Here is a 19,738-nt window from a genome sequence, read left to right as displayed (position 1 = left end):
CAGGAGAGGAATTCTTTTAAGAATACATGTTTAGTCAGCAATTTCCTGACTGTCTCCTCATACTTGAACCTTTTTTTTTTTAATCATATCTATTTTTCCTTGAGGAATTTGTCCCTTTTTTCATTCAACAATTTAACCTTTGGAAGAATGATATAAGCAACCATAAAGTAGTTCTTAATTCTGAAACTAGATTCCCCGTTAATGGTTTTATGAGTGTAAAAGTGCAAAATAGAATAAAACACTAATCATGTTACAGTAGTAATTTTTAAAGGGAATGAATCAGATTGAATACAAAAATAGTTTTAGTGTGTTTTAAATTCTGGCACTTGATGAAACTGTGGGGATCCCATACAGGGTCACAGAGGACTTGGTTTCTCCATTCCACCAAGTGCCTTGAAACCCAGGGACTTTTGTCCGCTTGCTTTTAGATATCTCAAGTATGCTTTCAGATGTATCAATCGTAACTTGGGTATTTAAAATGTGTTAAGTCATTGACTTGGGTTCACAAAAAGTAAGGTAGGACTTCTTAGGAAAGAGAAAAGGAATGGGAAAGGTTGCGAAAGTGGAGGACACCAGGGGGTATCCTACGGGGGCGAGAAAGGTAGTGGAGGGGAAGATGTTGGGTTAAACAGTCCTGGCCCTAGGGAAAAGGAAGTAAATAGAGGCATGTTGTTGTAGGACAGGAAGTTCACAAATTGGGTGCTAAGCATAAGAAAGGTTATAAAGATTTCCAGTCATCCTCTATGATACTAAAAAAAATAAAACGGAAGAAAATATAATTTCTGAAATTTTTAATTTAACTTCATTATTTTGAGAGTATTAATGTAACTTCAGCATGGGGCTTTAAGCCTGCTGTATGATTCATGCCCTAAAACACAGCTTAGTCATTCAGAAGAGGATCACCCACTATGAAGACCTTGGGTGGCCAGTCTTCCATTTCACGGGCTTTGCAGGAAGCCAGGTCTGCAGTTGCTCCTCCCTATCAGTGTGAGCCCAGGATAACTTGGGAGACTGAAAGGGCTACAAAGGACCCCTGCACTGCATTTGAAAGGCAGATAGAAGAGCTACTCTCTTAGCATATTTCAAGTATATAGCATGTAATATTAACTGTGATATGTATTACATCTCCATAACTTACTCATCTTATAACTGAAAGTTTGTACCCTCTGACCAACATCTTTTCATTTCCGACATCCCACCACTTGTACTCTCTGCTTCTATGAGTTTAACTCTTTTTAGATCACACTCTGACACACACACCACGATAACCATTTGAGGTGACAGATGTTAATAAACTTAACTGTGGTAATCATTTTACAGTGTATACGTATACCATATCATCATGTTGTATATCTCCAATATATGAAATTTTTGTCAATTATATGTCAATAAATCCGGGGATCAGGGAAATTAGAGATGTTTTTAGAACTTTGGTTTTCAATTTGTCCTTGTCACTTACACAGAAAAACAAAGACTGACTTTAATCACTTGGTTATTTTTGTTCACTGGGACCACAGACTTACTCTCTTGAGAAAACAACAGGCCAGAAGTTCAGGGTTTTCGGTGCACTTTTCCAATTCTTTTAGAAAAGTCCTAAGGAAATAAAAAACATAAGGATATCTTGATTGCTACATGTGTGGGATTCAAATTGTTTAATGTAAAACCACATAAAGTTTTAAGAAGTGTCTAGAAAAATGCCATTCTCTAGGCTTTATTGCTGCTGACCATCTTCTTCACATTCATTTGTGAGGGAAAAAAAATGTACTCTGAGGCATTACTTTTGATGACCATGAAACCACCACAGCTGCTCTGGTCATTCTGAGCATCAGCCGCGGACAGATGGGATACACTGCTGCTACATGATGGTAATGCTCATAGCATCTGCCACTGCTCCCGCTGCCGTTGCTTCTATCAACATCTTTGAGAGCTCACTATCAGCCAGGCCACAGCCAAGTGCTTCACAAACAAACATTTCATTTAATTCTTGACCAAACTCTGCAAGACAAGGTTTCATCAGTGTGAAACCTGAGGCTCAAAGAGGCTGAATTACTTCTCTTGGGAAAATAGCAGCAATGGGATTTCATTTCAGTTTTGTGTCTGACCAATGAACAAAGAATGAGGTTAGGAGACAAATATGGTTCAATTTGCCCAGCAATCTTTCCTCCTCCATTAATCAGGTGAAAGGTCTTCAGAGGGTAAAGTAGTCAAGGAGCTGCAGTTTACTCATGTGTGAAATGGGAAGGTTGGAACTGTCTTCTCTTCCCTTTCTCTAAAACTCAACATCCAAGCAGCGCTGGGCTAGAGGGACAATTTGTTTGGCAAGTTAGCATTTCCTAGCACCCCGTGCCATCCTATGTTAATGGGCATGTAGGTGTGTATCTTGGTCATCTTTGTATTCCCAATGCTGAGCACAGGGTATGGCATAGAATATGTGCTCAGTAAATGCTGGTGCATGAATAAATAAATAAGCAAAGGAACACAGCTAGTAGAGTACTGAAAGACACAGGCCAATGGTGTCTTTCCCCTTCCTTATTCCTCAGGGATCCCATGGAGCTTCTCTCCCCCTTGCAAGCCCATCCCACTCCAATCTAATCCACAGACTCCAAATCACTTGCTCAGGCTTGACCATATGAAAACACTTTCATCTCCAAATTCCATCAGTCTGATTTTTGCTCTTCTTTTACTTTTCATTTCTTCCCCATAATGTGAATTATTATGTACCTGCTATGAAATTCATAAAGTTCTTTAATGTTCCCAAAGAGAAAGTCCTTGTTATTCTGAAGAGCATCTGGAATCAGATGTTTCAACCAGATAAAATCCATTGGAGTGATGTATCCCTGCAGAGGTGGAAACAAGGTAGGTTTTACTGATATTATATGAAATGATCTGAATCAGCTACTTCAAGAACCAAAACTTTAATGAAATAATTGGGCAATACAGTACACATGCTTCTTGAAAGCTATTCTATTAAATATGTTCTTTAGATATCAGTTTCCTTATGTGTACATCTTCAGAAGGAGATGGCTTAATGGCAATGACAACAAAGTGGCATTTTAATTGGAAGAACTAATACATATTTTTAAATGTGTATAAGTAATATGAGTAGAATGTGAAAGAAAGGAAAAAAAATTACCCATCATTTTATGATCTGCTGCAATTACTGTTAAGTTTTATTATAATTTCCTTCATAACTTTTAAAAAGCTTATTTTATATGGTTATAGTCATGATACATATTTATTTGTACTTTTTTTCAGGTTCATTACAGACTCAGTTTATAAAGCTCTCTCAAGAGATTTTCTTAATGTTGCTACTTATTTTCCAAAAGAATCACATTTTTTAAAACAGTTGAATGTCATTTATTCAGCATATATATCATATTTTATTAACCATTCCATTTTTTAATTGGATATTTTGGTTGCTTCTGATTTTCTTATTGTGAAAAATGTATACTAAATAACATTGCACATATAATTTTTTCCTTAAGATTACTCCTTTAGGAGAAGAAGGAAAGTATACATTTTTACTCTTAAGAAAAAGATACCTTAAAACACAAGAAAGAATCTTCCCTTCTTAAGCATCAAAAGCACTTATATTATAATATCCTTTGTTGGCAAGCATGTGGTGAGCCTAGTTGGGTATTGCTGGGATCAGTATGAACTGGCACAATCCTTTGGAGCTATTTGGTTGCAAGGACCCAGAGCCATAAGGATGTTCCTTTTCAAACCGAGGAGATATTGTGCTGTTTATTATAAGACTGAAATCTTGGTGAGATTCTAGAGACAAGGCAACTATTTTCAGTCTCTTTGTGCAACAAAACTTCTTGGTTGCATCTACGCTTAATACCCTCCCAATCTACTTACATCGATTATGCTCTCCATTTCTTTTATGTACACTTCTTCAGTCTCAAGCAAGTCACGTACAATGCGTCTGAATCACAGCAGCAGGTGGGAGATTGAAAGAAAAAGAAACAAAGGGAGGGAGGAGTGTTCTTTGAGAGTTCTTTTAGAATTATGCTCATCAACACAGGTCCCCTTAGATCCTGGTCAGTTCATTCTGTTCTATTGAACTCTGGCATCTTACAAAAGCACACTTTGCTCACACTGATATCAAGAAGAAACAGCAAGGTTAGAGGGCTCAAAATCCATGAATGAAGCCTGTTCTCTGGGTGGGCTATAAGGCCTGAGGGTGTCAAGAGAGTGGATACTGAGGTGGGGAATATCACGTTTGGATCTTTGGTCAAGAAGGTCTGCCTGACCTTCACATTGTACGTGTGGTTTCCTAGATTTTCTCTAAAGCTTTCTGCTGTTCCATTGCTCACATCAAGATCTTTGACCCACATGAATGTCTTTTTCCATCCCTGGGTTAGACAGATGCTAGTCATAGCCTTTCCTCCATCATTGAACAAACCCTTTCCCTGGAAAGAGGTAGTAGAGGGTTTGGTGAGCAGAATTCTGAGATGGCCCCTAAATTCCTGGTCCCTGGTATACAAACACCTCCTCAAAGTGAGTCAGTCAAACACTGATTTAAGTGCTGCTGTAAAGAGATTTTACTCCTTAGTTGACCTTAAGATAGGTGATCCAGTGGGGCCTGTCTTAATCATATAAGTTCCTTAGATCTGGGCCTTGACATCACAGAGATTGAAAGCAAGAAGGATTCAGCATGGGAAATTTCTCTCTCTTGGCTTTGGAGAGGTCAGGAGCCATGTGACAAGGTACAAAGGCAGCCTCTGGGATCTGAGAGTGGTCCCCTGGGTGGCAGCCAGTAAGGAAGAAGTAGGCCCTATAGTTGCAGGCAACGGGATCCCACCACAACTACATAAAGTTAGAAGAGGATCCAGAGCTTTCTCTGAGAATGCGGCAAGTCAATTCCTTGACTTTACCTTTAAGGGACTTGGAACAGAAATCCCAGTCCTGCTGTGCCTGAATTCCTGTCCCAGGGAAACTCTGAGCTAATCTGCCAAGTTTGTGGTCACTTTTTATACAGCAATAGAAAACCAACTGAAAGAGGGAGGCCAGTCCCCACATCTATCCCAAACAGGCTGTTTTCTCTCACCTTGGGCTATGAGACCACACTGATGCTTCTTTTTTTTAGGGCTTCAAGAGGGTAACCAAGTGTTTATACAAGTGTTCATGTGTACAATATATACATTTATGGTTTCCTGAGAACTGTTAGTGGGTTATATATTAAATGGAAGCCTATCTCAGAGAAGGATTTTTTTTTCCTCTCATAAAAATGGATATGGCAAGGAATAAATAATTTGACAGGAAAAAAATGGGAAAAAGACACGAAATAAGAAATTCACTCAAACAAATGACTGTTAGTCTTATGGGAAAGAAATACTCAATATACACTAATTCAACAAAGGCATGTTTAAACAGGAGTAATAATTTTCATCTTTGAGGATGGTAGAAATTTCATATCCTAAAGGAAGATGAGGATATGGAAACACTCTCAGACAATATGAGTGGAAGTGTAAATTTGTGCAAGCTTTTTAGGAGATAACTTAGAAATATCACAGCTGCTTGAGGCTGTAGCTCAGTGGTAGATTATGTGCTTGCAAATGCAAGGCCCTGGTGCCATCCCCAGCACCATCAAAAACAAATAAAACAAAACAACACATGCTCCTGACTCACTAATTTCATTTGTAGGAATGTTCACGGTCACTCAAACAATATAACTTCAAGGATAACCAGATATTAACTGGAAATTACTTAAATACCTGTAAAAAAAATGATGGCACATATATATAGTGAAATGCCATGCAGTTGTTAAAAAGAATGAGATCAATTGGTACAGGCCAACATGACAAAGCCCAAGTATTTTAAGAAAAACTAAAAAAGCAAACTGTAGACAGTATGTATCAAATTACTATTTGTGTAAAAAATCAATGTGTGTATAAATGGCACATTTTTTTATCCATTCATCTATTGAAGGGCATCTGGGTTGGTTCCACAGTCTAGCTATTGTGAATTGTGCTGCTATGAACATCGATGTAGCAGTATCCCTGTAGTACGCTCTTTTAAGGTCTTCAGGGAATAGTCCGAGAAGGGCAATAGCTGGGTCAAATGGTGGTTCCATTCCCAGCTTTCCCAGGAATCTCCATACTGCTTTCCAAATTGGCCGCACCAATTTGCAGTCCCACCAGCAATGTACAAGAGTACCCTTTTCCCCACATCCTCGCCAGCACTTGTTGTTGTTTGACTTCAGAATGGCTGCCAATCTTACTGGAGTGAGATGGTATCTTAGGGGGGTTTTGATTTGCATTTCTCTGACTGCTAGAGATGGTGAGCATTTTTTCATGTACTTGTTGATTGATTGTCTGTCCTCCTCTGAGAAGTGTCTGTTCAGGTCCTTGGCCCATTTGTTGATTGGGTTATTTGTTAACTTATTGTCTAATTTTTTGAGTTCTTTGTATACTCTGGATATTAGGGCTCTATCTGAAGTGTGAGGAGTAAAAATTTGTTCCCATGATGTAGGCTCCCTATTTACCTCTTTTATTGTTTCTCTTGCTGAGAAAAAACTTTTTAGTTTAAGTAAGTCCCATTTGTTGATTCTTGTTATTAACTCTTGTGCTATGGGTGTCCTATTAAGGAATTTGGAGCCCGACCCCACAATATGTAGATCGGAGCCAACTTTTTCTTCTATCAGATGCAGAGTTTCTGATTTGATATCAAGCTCCTTGATCCATTTTGAGTTAACTTTTGTGCATGGCGAGAGGAGGGGATTCAGTTTCATTTTGTTGCACATGGATTTCCAGTTTTCCCAACACCATTTGTTGAAGATGCTATCCTTCCTCCATTGCATGCTTTTAGCCCCTTTATCAAATATAAGATAGTTGTAACTTTGTGGATTAGTCTCTGTGTCCTCTATTCTGTACCATTGGTCCACCTGCCTGTTTTATACACCATGGAGTATTACGCAGCACTAAAAAATGACAAAATCATGGAATTTGCAGGGAAATGGATGGAACTAGAGCAGATTATGCTTAGTGAAGCTAGCCAATCCCTAAAAAACAAATGCCAAATGTCTTCTTTGATATAATGAGAGCAACTAAGAACAGAGCAGGAAGGAAGAGCAGGAGGAAAAGATTAACATTAAACAGAGACATGGGGTGGGAGGTAAAGGGAGAGAAAAGGGATATTGCATGGAAATGGAAGGAGACCCTCATTGTTATACAAAATTACATATAAGAGGTTGTGAGGGGAATGGGAAAATAAACAAGGAGAGAAATGAATTACAGTAGATGGGGTAGAGAGAGAAGATGGGAGGGGAGGGGGGATAGTTGAGGATAGGAAAGGTAGCAGAATACAACAGTCACTAATATGGCATTATGTAAAAATGTGGATGTGTAACTGATGTGATTCTGCAATCTGTATTTGGGGTAAAAATGGGAGTTCATAACCCATTTGAATCTAATGTATGAAATATGATATGTCAAGAGCTTTGTAATGTTTTGAACAACCAATAAAAAAAACAAAAAAAAATCAATGTGTGTTGTAAAAATATCAGAGAAAATTATTTTTATTGGTTTAAGGCATGAATAAACTCTTGATAGTCAAAATTTAAAAAAAGTCAATGTGGGGCTGAGGATGTGGTTCAAGCGGTAACGTGCTCGCCTGGCATATGTGGGGCGCTGGGTTCGATTCTTAGCACCACATAAAAATAAAATAAAGATGTTGTGTCTACCGAAAACTAAAAAATAAATATTAAAAATTTCTCTCTCTCTCTCTCTCAAAAAAAGTCAATGTGTGTATGTGTAAAACTACAAGTAGAATTATAAGTGTTTCAAAAATGAATGCAAAGACACTGACAATATTATTACAGGGATTGCATTTGGAGAGTAAACCTGAAGACCAGAATATGAGAGGAATTTCTACATTTTACTTTATACCCTTGACAATGTCTGACTTTCTTAAGTGGAAGAAACATTTACTGCTTTTATAATTTTTAAAAAATGTCTTCATGGCATTTTAAGATGAATATTACTGGAGGTAATGGCATGCAAGCCCCATTTCAGAACTATAAGTAAGTCATACAGTTTACACATGTTATAGCTCAATGAGTCATTCTTAAAATGGGTTTTTGAATCTATTTATTAATGCTTGTTATAAGACAAGACTGATAAAGTATATGCACTGACAGAGGATAAAATGTCAAGAAGTATATGAGACTACCAAAAATTACCTTAGGACCATACTTTGCTAAGAGATTCTTGGCTTTTTATAAATCATCCTGAAACGATGACAGTTGCTATGTCAGTACCAATCTGTTTCCATGAGCCACGACATCACTAGAGCCACAGCACCAATTCAATGTTCATAGCAACCAGAACACCTCCAGCCTCCTCTGCTCTCACCAAACACTGGGCCTGAAAACCAGCAGGTCAGCTTAAGGATGGATTGATGATTAAATGAGACAGATGGTAGAAATAACTCAGTGGTACGTGGAAATAAATCCTAGTATCCAACAATCATATAGGAACTTAGAGATCTTAGGAATTTTTAGGAATCTGATATAGGAAAATAGTTACAACGAAGAAGAAAGAAGAAAGAAAAAGAAGAAGAAGAATCCCTTGTTAGGTCATGTCCCAGTTTGTAGTTTGGAAATTAGTCTATAGAAATTAGACTATATTCTACTGCTTCATTTTACCTTTTGGGGTATAACAGATATAACTCCAATGACAGGAACTCCTCTGAAAACTGGCAGCCTATATTTCAGTTCAAATTTTAAAAATAATAATAATCCTCACACCTCCTGAAGCTATTATTCTTTCTTTTCTCTTCTGTTTCTTTTAAAACAGGAGAAAATTTATATCTCTTGCTGAGGATTACCTGCTGCTATTCCAAAGTGTGTTACATTGCTCACACACACAAAAAAGACTTTCAAGGATTTACGTTGAAAATCATAAAGCATATATAGTGCAAATGACCAGAAAGTATTGGTAGTACTCAAGTCATTTAAAAACACTGAAGCACCTACAGCAATTTATGTCTGACGGATATCTACCCAGAAGCAGAGGACTGTAATTAGGAAACCAACCTGAGTTTATGACACCTCTGGCAGCTTGCATTAATGTGTCCCGTACTAGTGTCCTCTTGGGATCCTAGCATTCTATTTCAATTTCCAGATTTTTTTTTCCTGTACTGGAGATTGAACTCAGGGGTACTCTACCACTGAGCTACAACCTTAACCCTGCTCCCCTTTTAATTTTTTTTTAGACACTAAGTTGCTGAGGCTGGCCTCAAATTTGGGATTCTCCTGCTTCAGGCTTCCTAGTCACTGGGATGACAGGCTTAAGCCATCAGGGCCCTGAGCACTTTGTTTTACATTTCAGAATGGATCCACTGCCTCTTAGACTATTAAGAGGGAAATGGTGACATGATGTGTTTTAAAGGAACATTTCTTCTCTGAAGCCGTATTTCATGGTAAGCGAAAAAGCAGAGCTTTGGATGTCCAGTTCCATTCTGTGATAACTCCTGCTTCTTTCAGATGACACCATAACCAATGGGCAAGAATGGAAGAACCTGCCCTTGAAAATAATAATGCAACTCTGCTTGATGAGCAGGACCACTGAGGTACATGCAACACGTGCTAGATTTCCTCCTAAGTTTCTTTGTCCACACACCCTCACCTGCTCCCTTTGAACACTTGCCCCTGACTCCTACCACCCCCACGTCTCAGCTGTTCAGCACAAGAATATCCTTTTAGGAACCAATCTGCCAGAAGTCTATTATTGCTCATTATTGTCAAGCAATTTGCCACCAAGACTTTTCTTTTTATATATATATATATTTTTAGTTGTAACTGACACAATACCTTTATTTTATTCATTTATTTATTTATATGTGGTGCTGAGGATTGAACCCAGGGCTTCCCACATGCTAGGAAAGTGCTCTACTGCTGAGCTACAACCCCCAACCCCACTAAGACTTTTCTTTATTCCTGCTATTCTATGACATGAACACATGTAAGAAAGTAAAATCAATTTTACAAATCTGAACTCAGGTTCCCGGGCTCCTTTCCCCTCTCTCCCTCCTGCTGCTGACTCGCCCACATCTTTCTCTTCCTTCCAGGCCTTTGGTCCTGCTCAAGCCCACATTGCCAATGGATTCAACATCTTAAACTGGATGCCTCCCAGACAACTCAGTCCCATCAAGCTGAGCTAGAAGTCATTGGATGGAAATGCCGTGCATATGGGGGGAACTGCTATTTTTCTAGGGTCCCTAAAACACAGGTGTTGTTTCAAGCTCCCCTCTGTCATCAGACCTTCTATTCAACCTGTCATTTCACCCTTCATCATGACTCCTGGTGTCAGTTTGTTTTCCATCTTTGGTGCCATCACCATGGAGAAGGCTCTAAATTCCTCACCTTGAACACTTCGGTGCACTCTTAGGGGCTTGCCGTTGCCTCTGAGACACAGCCAACAACTTATTTCGCACATCACTGAGCTATACTCTTTTTTTTTTTGTAATGTTTTCTTTATCTATACATCTTTTTTTTTCTTTAATTTTTATTGTTGGTTGTTCAAAACATTACATAGTTCTTGACAAATCATATTTCACACTTTGATTCAAGTGGGCTATGAACTCCCATTTTTACCCCGTATACAGATTGCAGCATCACATCGGTTACACATCCACTGTTTTACATATTGCTATACTAGTGTCTGTTGTATTCTGCTGCCTTTCCTATCCTCTACTATCCCCCATCCCCTCCCCTCCCATCTTCTCTCTCTATCCCATCTACTGTAATTCATTTCTCCCCCTTGTTTTTTTTTTCCCTTTCCCCTCACTTCCTCTTGTATGTAATTTTGTATAACCATGAGGGTCTCCTTCCATTTCCATGCAATTTCCCTTCTCTTTCCTTTTCCCTCCCACCTCTCACCCCTGTTTAATGTTAATCTTCTTCTCATGCTCTTCCTCTCAACTCTGTTCTTAGTTACTCTCCTTATATCAAAGAAAACATTTGGCATTTGTTTTTTAGGGATTGGCTAGCTTCACTTAGCATAATCTGTTCTAATGCCATCCATTTCCCTGCAAATTCTATGATTTTGTCATTTTTTAATGCAGAGTAATACTACATTGTGTATAACTGCCACATTTTTTTTAACCCATATCTCAATAATAACCCTAAATGCTAATGGCTTAAACTCACCAATTAAGAGACACAGGCTAGTAGAATGGATCACAAAACATGACCCAACAATATGCTGCCTACAGGAGACGCATTTGATAGGAAAAGACATATATAGACTGAAGGTGAAAGGTTGGGAAAAATCATATCACTCATATGGACTTCGGAAACAAGCAGGAGTGTCCATACTCATATCAAATAAAATAGATTTCAAGCCAAAGTTAATCAAAAGGGATAAAGAGGGACACTACATACTGCTCAAGGGAACCATACACCAACAAGACATAACAATCATAAATATATATGCCCCAAACAATGGTGCAGCTATGTTCATCAAACAAACTCTTCTCAAGTTCAAGAGTCTAATGGACCACCATACAATAATCATGGGAGACTTCAACACATCTCTCTCACCACTGGACAGATCTTCCAAACAAAAGTTGAATAAGGAAACTATAGAACTGAATAACATAATTAATAACCTAGACTTAATCGACATATATAGAATATACCACCCAACATCAAGCAGTTACACTTTTTTCTGAGCTATACTCTTCCTAAAACTTCATTTTCATTGTGTCATTGTTCTTCCTCTTCAAGAATTTACATAGCTTTCAGTTGCCAATTACTGCCTAAGTAGTTCCTTCCAAATTTTATGACTCTCCATCCATGTGATAAAAATATTTATTAAAGAGCTGGCTGTAAAGGTAAATCCAGACTTGCACATTCAGAATGAGAGCAGTGTCTGGGGGCTACAGGTGGAATCTGTAATTTTTGCAAGGACCCTTGCTAGATGAATCTAACCGGACTTCCTATTCAAATGAGTAACACTGATCTCACTAACTCCTTGGTTACCCCCATCTCTTTAATTAGGCAGATGTTATCACTATTTGCCATTCCCCCCTGCCCCACAAATTCTAATCATCCTTGAAATCCCTAACAGCTGCAGATGAAATCTGTAATACAATCTTGTTCTTGGGGGTATTTTATCCAACACCTATTGACTCCCTACTATGACTCAGGCACAAAAACAGGCTCATGGGATAGAGAAATGCACCACAATCGTAGCTTGAGTAACCTCCAAGTCTAATGGAAGAGACAAGAAAATAAATGATTTCAATAAGGTAACAGGTGTACAGTGGAGGGCATCTAATTGAGTTGGGAAGACACAATTTTGAGCTGAGAGAAGTTCTTAAGCAAATTTTTTGTTTTGTTTTTCTTTTTGTCGATTTTCTTTTTTGCCATTGAACCCAGGGCCTTGCATATACAAGACAAATATTCTACCACTGAAAAACATCCCTGGCCCTACGCAGAGTTATTGTTGTTCTTTATTTGTTTGCTTTTTAAGTGAGGGAGTAAAGGAGAGGGAATATGTCCCAGGCTGAGAAGAACATCATACTGGCTACAGCAGGGAGAAGAGTCAAGAGTGTTTGCTGTATCAAGTACTGGCAAATTCTTTGGAGGGGCTAGGCCCACTCCCTAGTAGGTTGATAAAATGCTAAAATCAGATATAACTTTAAAGGTAATCCAATTTATCTCATTCTTTTACAGATGGAAAAACAATCCAAACCAACCACATAAATAGTCAAAAAGAACGGAGGCCAGAGCCATTAAGGTGACTTGCCGAAGATCTATGTCTTTGGCAAAGCAAGTGCTCTTTCCACTCCATTATGTGGTCATTCTTGGCCTACATTTAGGTGCATCTAAACACTATTTACCAATTATTAAATAAAACATAATTAGAATGAAACCTGCATGGTGTTATAAAAATATTGGCTTTCGGGAAACTGAACTTTCAATTCTATTTATTCTTCCAACATACAAGATAAATGGCTTCCTTTCTCAGGGTGTTAGTTTCTTTATGGGCCAAAGGACTGGATTAAATAATCTTGACGACCCCTCCTGGCTCTCACAGATCATTCTATAAGTATATTATTATTTCTAATAAAAATCTTCAATGTGATCTTTGGTTTAATGGCCCTCGTTTCTCATTTCTCCCAAGAAATAAAGCAAAGGTCATGAGGCTTTCAATTCATTTACAATCTTGATTAACTAATAAATAGTTAATGTGTAACTGAGGTGTTAAATAGGGACCGCAGGGAGAAAGGAAGGGAGGTGGGCTGCAGAGGTCTTGGAGAGGGTGAAATCTGACTGCTTCATGTGAGCGGAGCTGGGCTTGGCCAGGAACTTGGGAGAGGGTTCAAGGAAGGAGACACCACAGGGGCTGTTTCATGGGAATGGGATTTCAGTTTGGGATGATGAAAAAGTTCTGAAAGTGAGTTGCACAATACTGTTGATAAACTTAACACTCTGAAAGACACTTATAAGAGTTTAAATGGTAAATTAATGTTTATTTCACCACATTTTAAAAAAATTTATAATTACTAAAATGTTATATAAATACAAGGATTGTTAACTTCAATTAGAAGTAGAGGGATTGTGTTTATAATCAATTCAAGTTTTAAAAAGTGCTGTATGTGTAAAATTATTTCGTCATTATTGATGATATTGAAAAGTATCCATACCGATAAAACTTATAATTACTAAAATGCTATACAAATGCAAGCAAGTTTAAAAAAATTGTGGTATAATAAACATGAATTTACCATTTAAACTATTATAAGTATCTTTCAGAGTGTTAAGTTTATCAACAGTATTATGTAACCCACTTTCAGAACATTTTCATCATCTCAAACTGAAATCCCGTCCCCATGAAACACAGCCTCCCCACGCTCCACCTCTCCCTCACCCTTGGCAACCAGTGTTCTGCCTTCTGTTTCCACATGGTTTTCTACCCTGAGTTCCTCACAGAAGTGGAATAATACCATATTTGTTCTTTCATGTCTGGCTTATTTCACACAGCATTTAATTTTTGAGGTTCACCTGTACTGTCACTGTATCAACTTAATTTCTTCTTTGTGGATGAATATCTTCTGTTGTATGCATATACCACATTTTATTTATCCATTCATCCATTGACAGACATTCACATTGTTTCCACTTTTTGGCTATTGTGACCATTGTTACTATGGACATAGATGTGTAAGTATCTGTTAGAGTCCCTGATTTCTACTTTGGGTATATACCTAGAAGTGGGATTATTGAATCACAGGATAAGTCTATTTTTTTAAACATTTATTTTCTAGTTATAGATGGACTCAATATCTTTATTTTATTTTTATGTGGTGCTGAGGATCGAACCCAGTGCTTCACGCATGCTAGGTGAGCACTCTACCACTAAGCCACAATCCCAGCCCCTATAATTCTATTTTTAACTATTCAAGGAAAGGCCATACTGTAGTCCACAGCAACTGCACCATTTTATATTGCCACTAACAGTGCACAACGGTTCCAATGGCTCCACATGTTTGTCAAAACTTTCTTTTTTTTTTTTTAAAGCTAACCTGATTGGTAAGAAGTAAGGAGTTTTAAAAATCATGTTACTATGCACTTGAGTTATTAAATCCCTGACCAGGAGCTCCTCTGGGGCATATGTAATGTCTCATCTTTGTCCCCATAGCTTTATAAGCAGATAAAATGTCAATATATGTTAATTAACATCTTTGCCAACACTTATTTTTCTTAAAAAAGAAAAGCTAACTTGACTGGCATGAAGTAATGTTTTTTAAAAAATTGTGTTATTATGTACTGGAGTTATTGAATCCCTGATCAGGAGCTCCTCTGGGGCAGATATTCTGTTTCATCTTTGTCCCCATTGCCTTACAAACAGATAAAATTTCAATAAATGTTAATTGAATGGATGATTAATAGATTTATGGAAGAGACACCAATTCTGTGAACAAGAAGAGGAACCAATTGTTAGTTTCATTTCACAGAAGAGGAAATTGGGACTCCAAGCATTTAATGAGTTGACTGAGGTCAAATTGCTGGTTAGGGGCTACCAATAAGGTCAAGTTCAGTCCTTCTAAACTAGTGACAGAACATTGATGTGCCATGGGGAATTGAGAACCCTGGAATAATACCCCCTTTTCTAACCCTGCCACATAGCTCCATAAGACACTGGTTATGTATAGCAAGAAAACAGGTGAGCAGGCTGGAGAAGAAGAGAGGCTCAGACATTGTCTATCTGTCTTAGTATTGGAGGAGTATGACTCAAATCTACAACGCAGTGCATAGGTATATCTGTGATCTAAAATATACCAAGGTATCCTGTGAGGGATTTCTGGCCCAACAAGGAGATTCCTGGAATACTGTTGATAGGAAAACCGCTGTTATTTCAACTGGTAGAAAAGAGTAGTATTTACAGTAATAATCCTTTAAGGAGTATTCAAGAAACTCAATAATCTTCAGTAAACCAAAGAAATAGTGAAACAATTTCTAGGCTTCCACCTCATGAAAACAGAAGGATATCTATTACAAAAAAGAAAATTTCCAAAGGGGAACTTGTCTATGAAATAGTCAAAGAGCAACAAAAGCTGAGAAGAGATAACACTGTTTTCTCTGCCCTGTTCTCCTTTCTGCATAAAACTCTTTATCTAGGTACCCTACTACTCTATTGGTTCCTTTCCTCTTTTCTCACAGAGTTCCCTCTCTTTCTAGGATTTCTTCACCTTAAATCTGCAGAGCCAATTAGGTGTTAATACTGGGTTTTACCACTATATCAGACCAACCAAGATGGATTCCTGGAATGTATATGGTTTCAGATTACACCAAGGACTTCAGAATTGGCTTTTCAGAAGTGCTGTTTAAGACAAATCTTAGCAAAGCAAACCATTTCTAAATCTCAACTAACGGTCTACTTATGTTAAATAATACTCAATATAAATCTAAAGCAGAGTTGTAATTGCCTTTTGGAATTGGTTGGTTTAAGTGATCATATAGCAGGCAATGAGCACTTAGTAATGAATATATCTATTCAGAAAAGAGAGGGAAGAGGATGTAACTCAGTGGTAGAATGTGTATGTGAGGCCCTGGTTTAATAAGATCCCTGATCTGAGCATAGTAGGGCTTTCCATCTTGTTCATCAGTCACAGAAACAACATCACCAATTTGGTAATATACTCCCTTGTGGAAGATTGAGTCTGCAGTGATTATGGTGGAAATAGACTCAGGAGCTTTGATGGGATTTCTAAATTTTAAAATGTCGATTCCCTTTTCCTTTAGTAGGAACTTCCTTTTCAGCAGCAGGAGCAGATTTGTATTTAGTGTTTCTGAGCCACGCAGACCTCCTGTGAATTTCTTGCTTACTCCGCCTGCCGCCTCGCCCCATGGCTCTGCGGGGTGCAGCCGAGGTGCTGGCGCCCCTGCCACCGCCGCCCCCCCCCCCGCAAGTCCTGCCGGCCGCCCCCAAGCCGGCGCCCCCCGGCCCACTGCAGTGGTGACAGAGGATCTCCTCCTGCGGGCCCTTCTTCCACTTGGAGGACGATGTGGTCTTGAAGCCGCTGCTGGTGGGCTTCAGGCCCAGCGGCAAGGTGGCCGGCTCGGGCGGCCCCCGCGGGCGCAGACACGGGAATGGCGGCCGCCTTTCTTGACCGCCCACTGGTCGGCTAGCCACTCCGGCGACCTGAAGAACGGCGAGGGCAGGGATGCCAGGTTGTCGACGCAAGGACCGCCAAGGCCGCTGCCCCCTGCAGGCGCGGGGTAGGCTCTGCCCGCCCACGCCCAGCACCAGCCCAGGGTTGTCCACAGCGCCGCGGGGGCGGGCCCGCCAATTGCCTTTTAAAGTTTAAGTGTTAATCAGACAGAATTCAAGAGTGTCCCTACAAAAATGTCACCTATTCACTCAAGTTGGATGTGCCATCCTGCGTAGGATGGAGATGAGGTAGAGGGAGGCTCCTGGGAACCTATGACCCTACGTGCCCTGAGAGTATGAAGTGTATGATCTACTAGTGGGAATAGGAGAAGAAATGCTGAAAGGCCCACTGTCAGGAAATGGTACCAGGTCATTGTCACAGGGGCTGCTTGAGCATTTGCAGCATGGAGGGGAAAAGGAGCCAGTCTCACCCCTCCCCTGGATGAGTTATATCCTATCCACAGAACAGCTTTATTGGACCAAAGGAGGATCCCAGCAAGCAGGGCCTGATCCTCCAAGGTGGTTCCTGACCCTGTAGGGCCCCACTGACTGCCAGCTGGCACAGGAGAGGGACCCTCATGTGTTAGCGGGAAGGAGAGGATCAGTTATAGGAGGCCCCCTTCCAGAGCAAGAGAAGAACCTGGAACAAAATGGATTCTTAGAATGGCCTGTGGTGAGGGCCTCTTTGTGCTGTCAGTTCTCATCATTGCCAGTTCTGAGTGTACCCAGTACAGTCTCATCCAGCTGCTGAGGTCCTGGAATTGAGGGAGGATGGTGATGGTGCCAAACCACAGGCGCAGCAGGAGAGCCGCAGGAAAGGGGCTAGCATGCCTCCAGTGTCAGCCTTGGGGCCTTGGTGGCATCAAGGGAGAAGGACACTGGGCCCATTGTACAACAGATGGAGCTTCTTGGAATGCAAGTTGAACATTCGATGAACGTGGAAGCAGTCAGCAAAAATTTAGTTCAACCAGCAGTTAATACAGTGTGCATTTGCTCTGTGCAAGACGTTGTGGGGGGGGGGGGGTTGGAGGAAACTGGAGATGAGCAGGATGTGGTCTCCACCCTCAAGGGGTCTGAGGACTCTCAAAATAGGAAAATAGATCCAGGCGTCATTTAGGAGTGACAAAATGCTATCAATTGTTATTGACAAGTAAAAATACTGAGTCTGCTGGCCTTACGGGCATTCAAGTCCCATCCATTCACTGTTTCCCAAGCATGTATTTAGATATTCCAGTTTAGACAAGCTAAGCTAAAGACTGATGTGACATACCTAAGTGAAGACGTGCAAATGCAGAGCTTGGAATCTGGCTTCAAAATACAAATCAGGATTAAAGGCAAAGAGGAGATCACCAAGTAACAAGTGTGGGGAGAAAAGAACAGACAGGAAGGATGTGCATGAGTTGGAGGGGGCTGGTGGGTAGTAAAGGAGGCAGCTAAAGAGTTGAGGTGTTATTTTAAAGGGTGATGCTGTGTTAACAGAAATGGAATTCCCAGAGACGTGAAATGCAGCCCATCCTTTCTGGGTGGTAGTATTGGCACAATGAAGCCTCCTCTTCCTTCTCTCCAGATGAGAGGAGCTTTCTGCAGCCTGTGGTGGGCATGAGGATGCTGACTGTGCATCCTGCCCTTAGGACAGCCCCAGTCACTGTGCACAGCACTCCACATGTTATCATTGGTACACACTCCTTACTCACCCTGCTGTTGTTTCTCACTGTAAGGTACACATGAATTGGTCAACTTGCCTGAGATCCCAGGTAGGAAATTAAGCCAGGATCCCACCAACATGTCTCTAACAGGCCTGGCCTTGCAGGAACAGTGGCTGGTTTCAAAATACAAAGTCTGTGGTGTCTGAATTCACAGGACAGGGTCTATATAGGGTCTGACCTGACAGAATCTAGACAGAGCCAATTAAACTGAACTAGTTGAGCCTGACACTAGTTTGACATAATTCACTTGTGTTAGGTGTGAAGTCAGCTATCAAACCTGCTCCCTTTTCAGAATTTCTTAAACACTGGCCTCTTGCCTGCTTCCACAGTTTCTTGGGTTCTCTTGTTCTCAGGGCTTAGTATTCGCTCCACAACTGATGCTACATGCCTTACTGCCCCACCTTCTGGTCCTCTCTCCTAAATCTGCTCTATCTGTCCCTTCTAACATGCAAATTTCTCTACCACCAAAAGACTCACTTTTCTATTTACCATCTTGATGATAGTTTCTTTTTCTACTCCCTTCCATAGTTCTCTAGTGCTATGCAAAATGTATTCCTAAGGATGGCATTCAAAGTCATTTATAAACTGAATCCCAGGGTTCTCTACTCACAACCAGCTACTGTGGACAAGGAGAGCACCCTGACACTGTCCTCATTCTTCATGCTGGCCAAGTCAGTGTCTTTATTGTCAGCATCATTGCTGTTATAGAATTTTATTTCCCACTCATCTCAAAAGTTTCATGTACTCTCTCACAATGAAAGTAACTGAGTTCTACACCATGAAATCCATCATTCTTGTCCCCTCTCTCTGGAGTGGGATTGGGAGCCAGTCTGTTCCGGGAAATTTTCCCAGATGGGCAAAGGGACCTCCCTTTCCTGTTCCCTTCTACATAGAAGGGAATTGTGTGTATGTGTGTGTGTGTGTGTGTGTGGGGGGGGTTGGGGGCGGGCACACAAGAGTGGGCACTCTGGACCACTGTACCCCTTCCCTCACTCTTCCTCATGCTCTCTACCACCAAAAGACTGGCATCTTCTGGAATTATTTCCGGGTTTACTCTTGAAATCATTCATCTGTTGTGTCTACTTTTACAAAGGATGATGTGAATATGTGATTTTTATATGTGTTTATCTATTTTGGATACATTCCTATTTCTAGTGGGTACAGTCTTATGTATTCCTGTATGTGGAGCATGCACATATGCTGATGGGTAGGCCTACTGTTCCAAATGACCCAAAAGGAATAGTCAAAATTGAATATTTCATATGAATACAGCATACACATATGCTGATGTGTGGTGGTGGTGGGGCTATGTGGGGTTACATTCAGGATTTTAGTAGGGAAGGAATCTGATTGGCCCTGTAGTAA

At 40.1% G+C, this 19,738-nt stretch overlaps 1 protein-coding gene across 4 annotated transcripts in view; it reads right to left on the bottom strand.

Moving 5' to 3' along the window:
* Nucleotides 1-19,738, bottom strand: part of Mcf2l2 (MCF.2 cell line derived transforming sequence-like 2) — a 279,778-nt gene that overhangs the window by 52,587 nt on the left and 207,453 nt on the right. For all 4 annotated transcript variants that reach the window (XM_071615435.1, XM_071615436.1, XM_027942238.3 and 1 more), the window contains 3 exons: nt 3,862-3,928; nt 2,722-2,837; nt 1,524-1,593 (listed from right to left, as the gene is read on the bottom strand). In XM_071615435.1, coding sequence (XP_071471536.1) covers nt 1,524-1,593; nt 2,722-2,837; nt 3,862-3,928 — 253 coding nt within the window. The remainder of the gene's footprint in view (nt 1-1,523; nt 1,594-2,721; nt 2,838-3,861; nt 3,929-19,738) is intronic.

This window comes from Marmota flaviventris, chromosome 8, assembly GCF_047511675.1.
Source record: "Marmota flaviventris isolate mMarFla1 chromosome 8, mMarFla1.hap1, whole genome shotgun sequence".
Lineage (NCBI taxonomy): Eukaryota > Metazoa > Chordata > Mammalia > Rodentia > Sciuridae > Marmota > Marmota flaviventris.
Note: the sequence above shows the minus strand (reverse complement) of the source record. Positions and strands in the feature narration are given on the sequence as shown.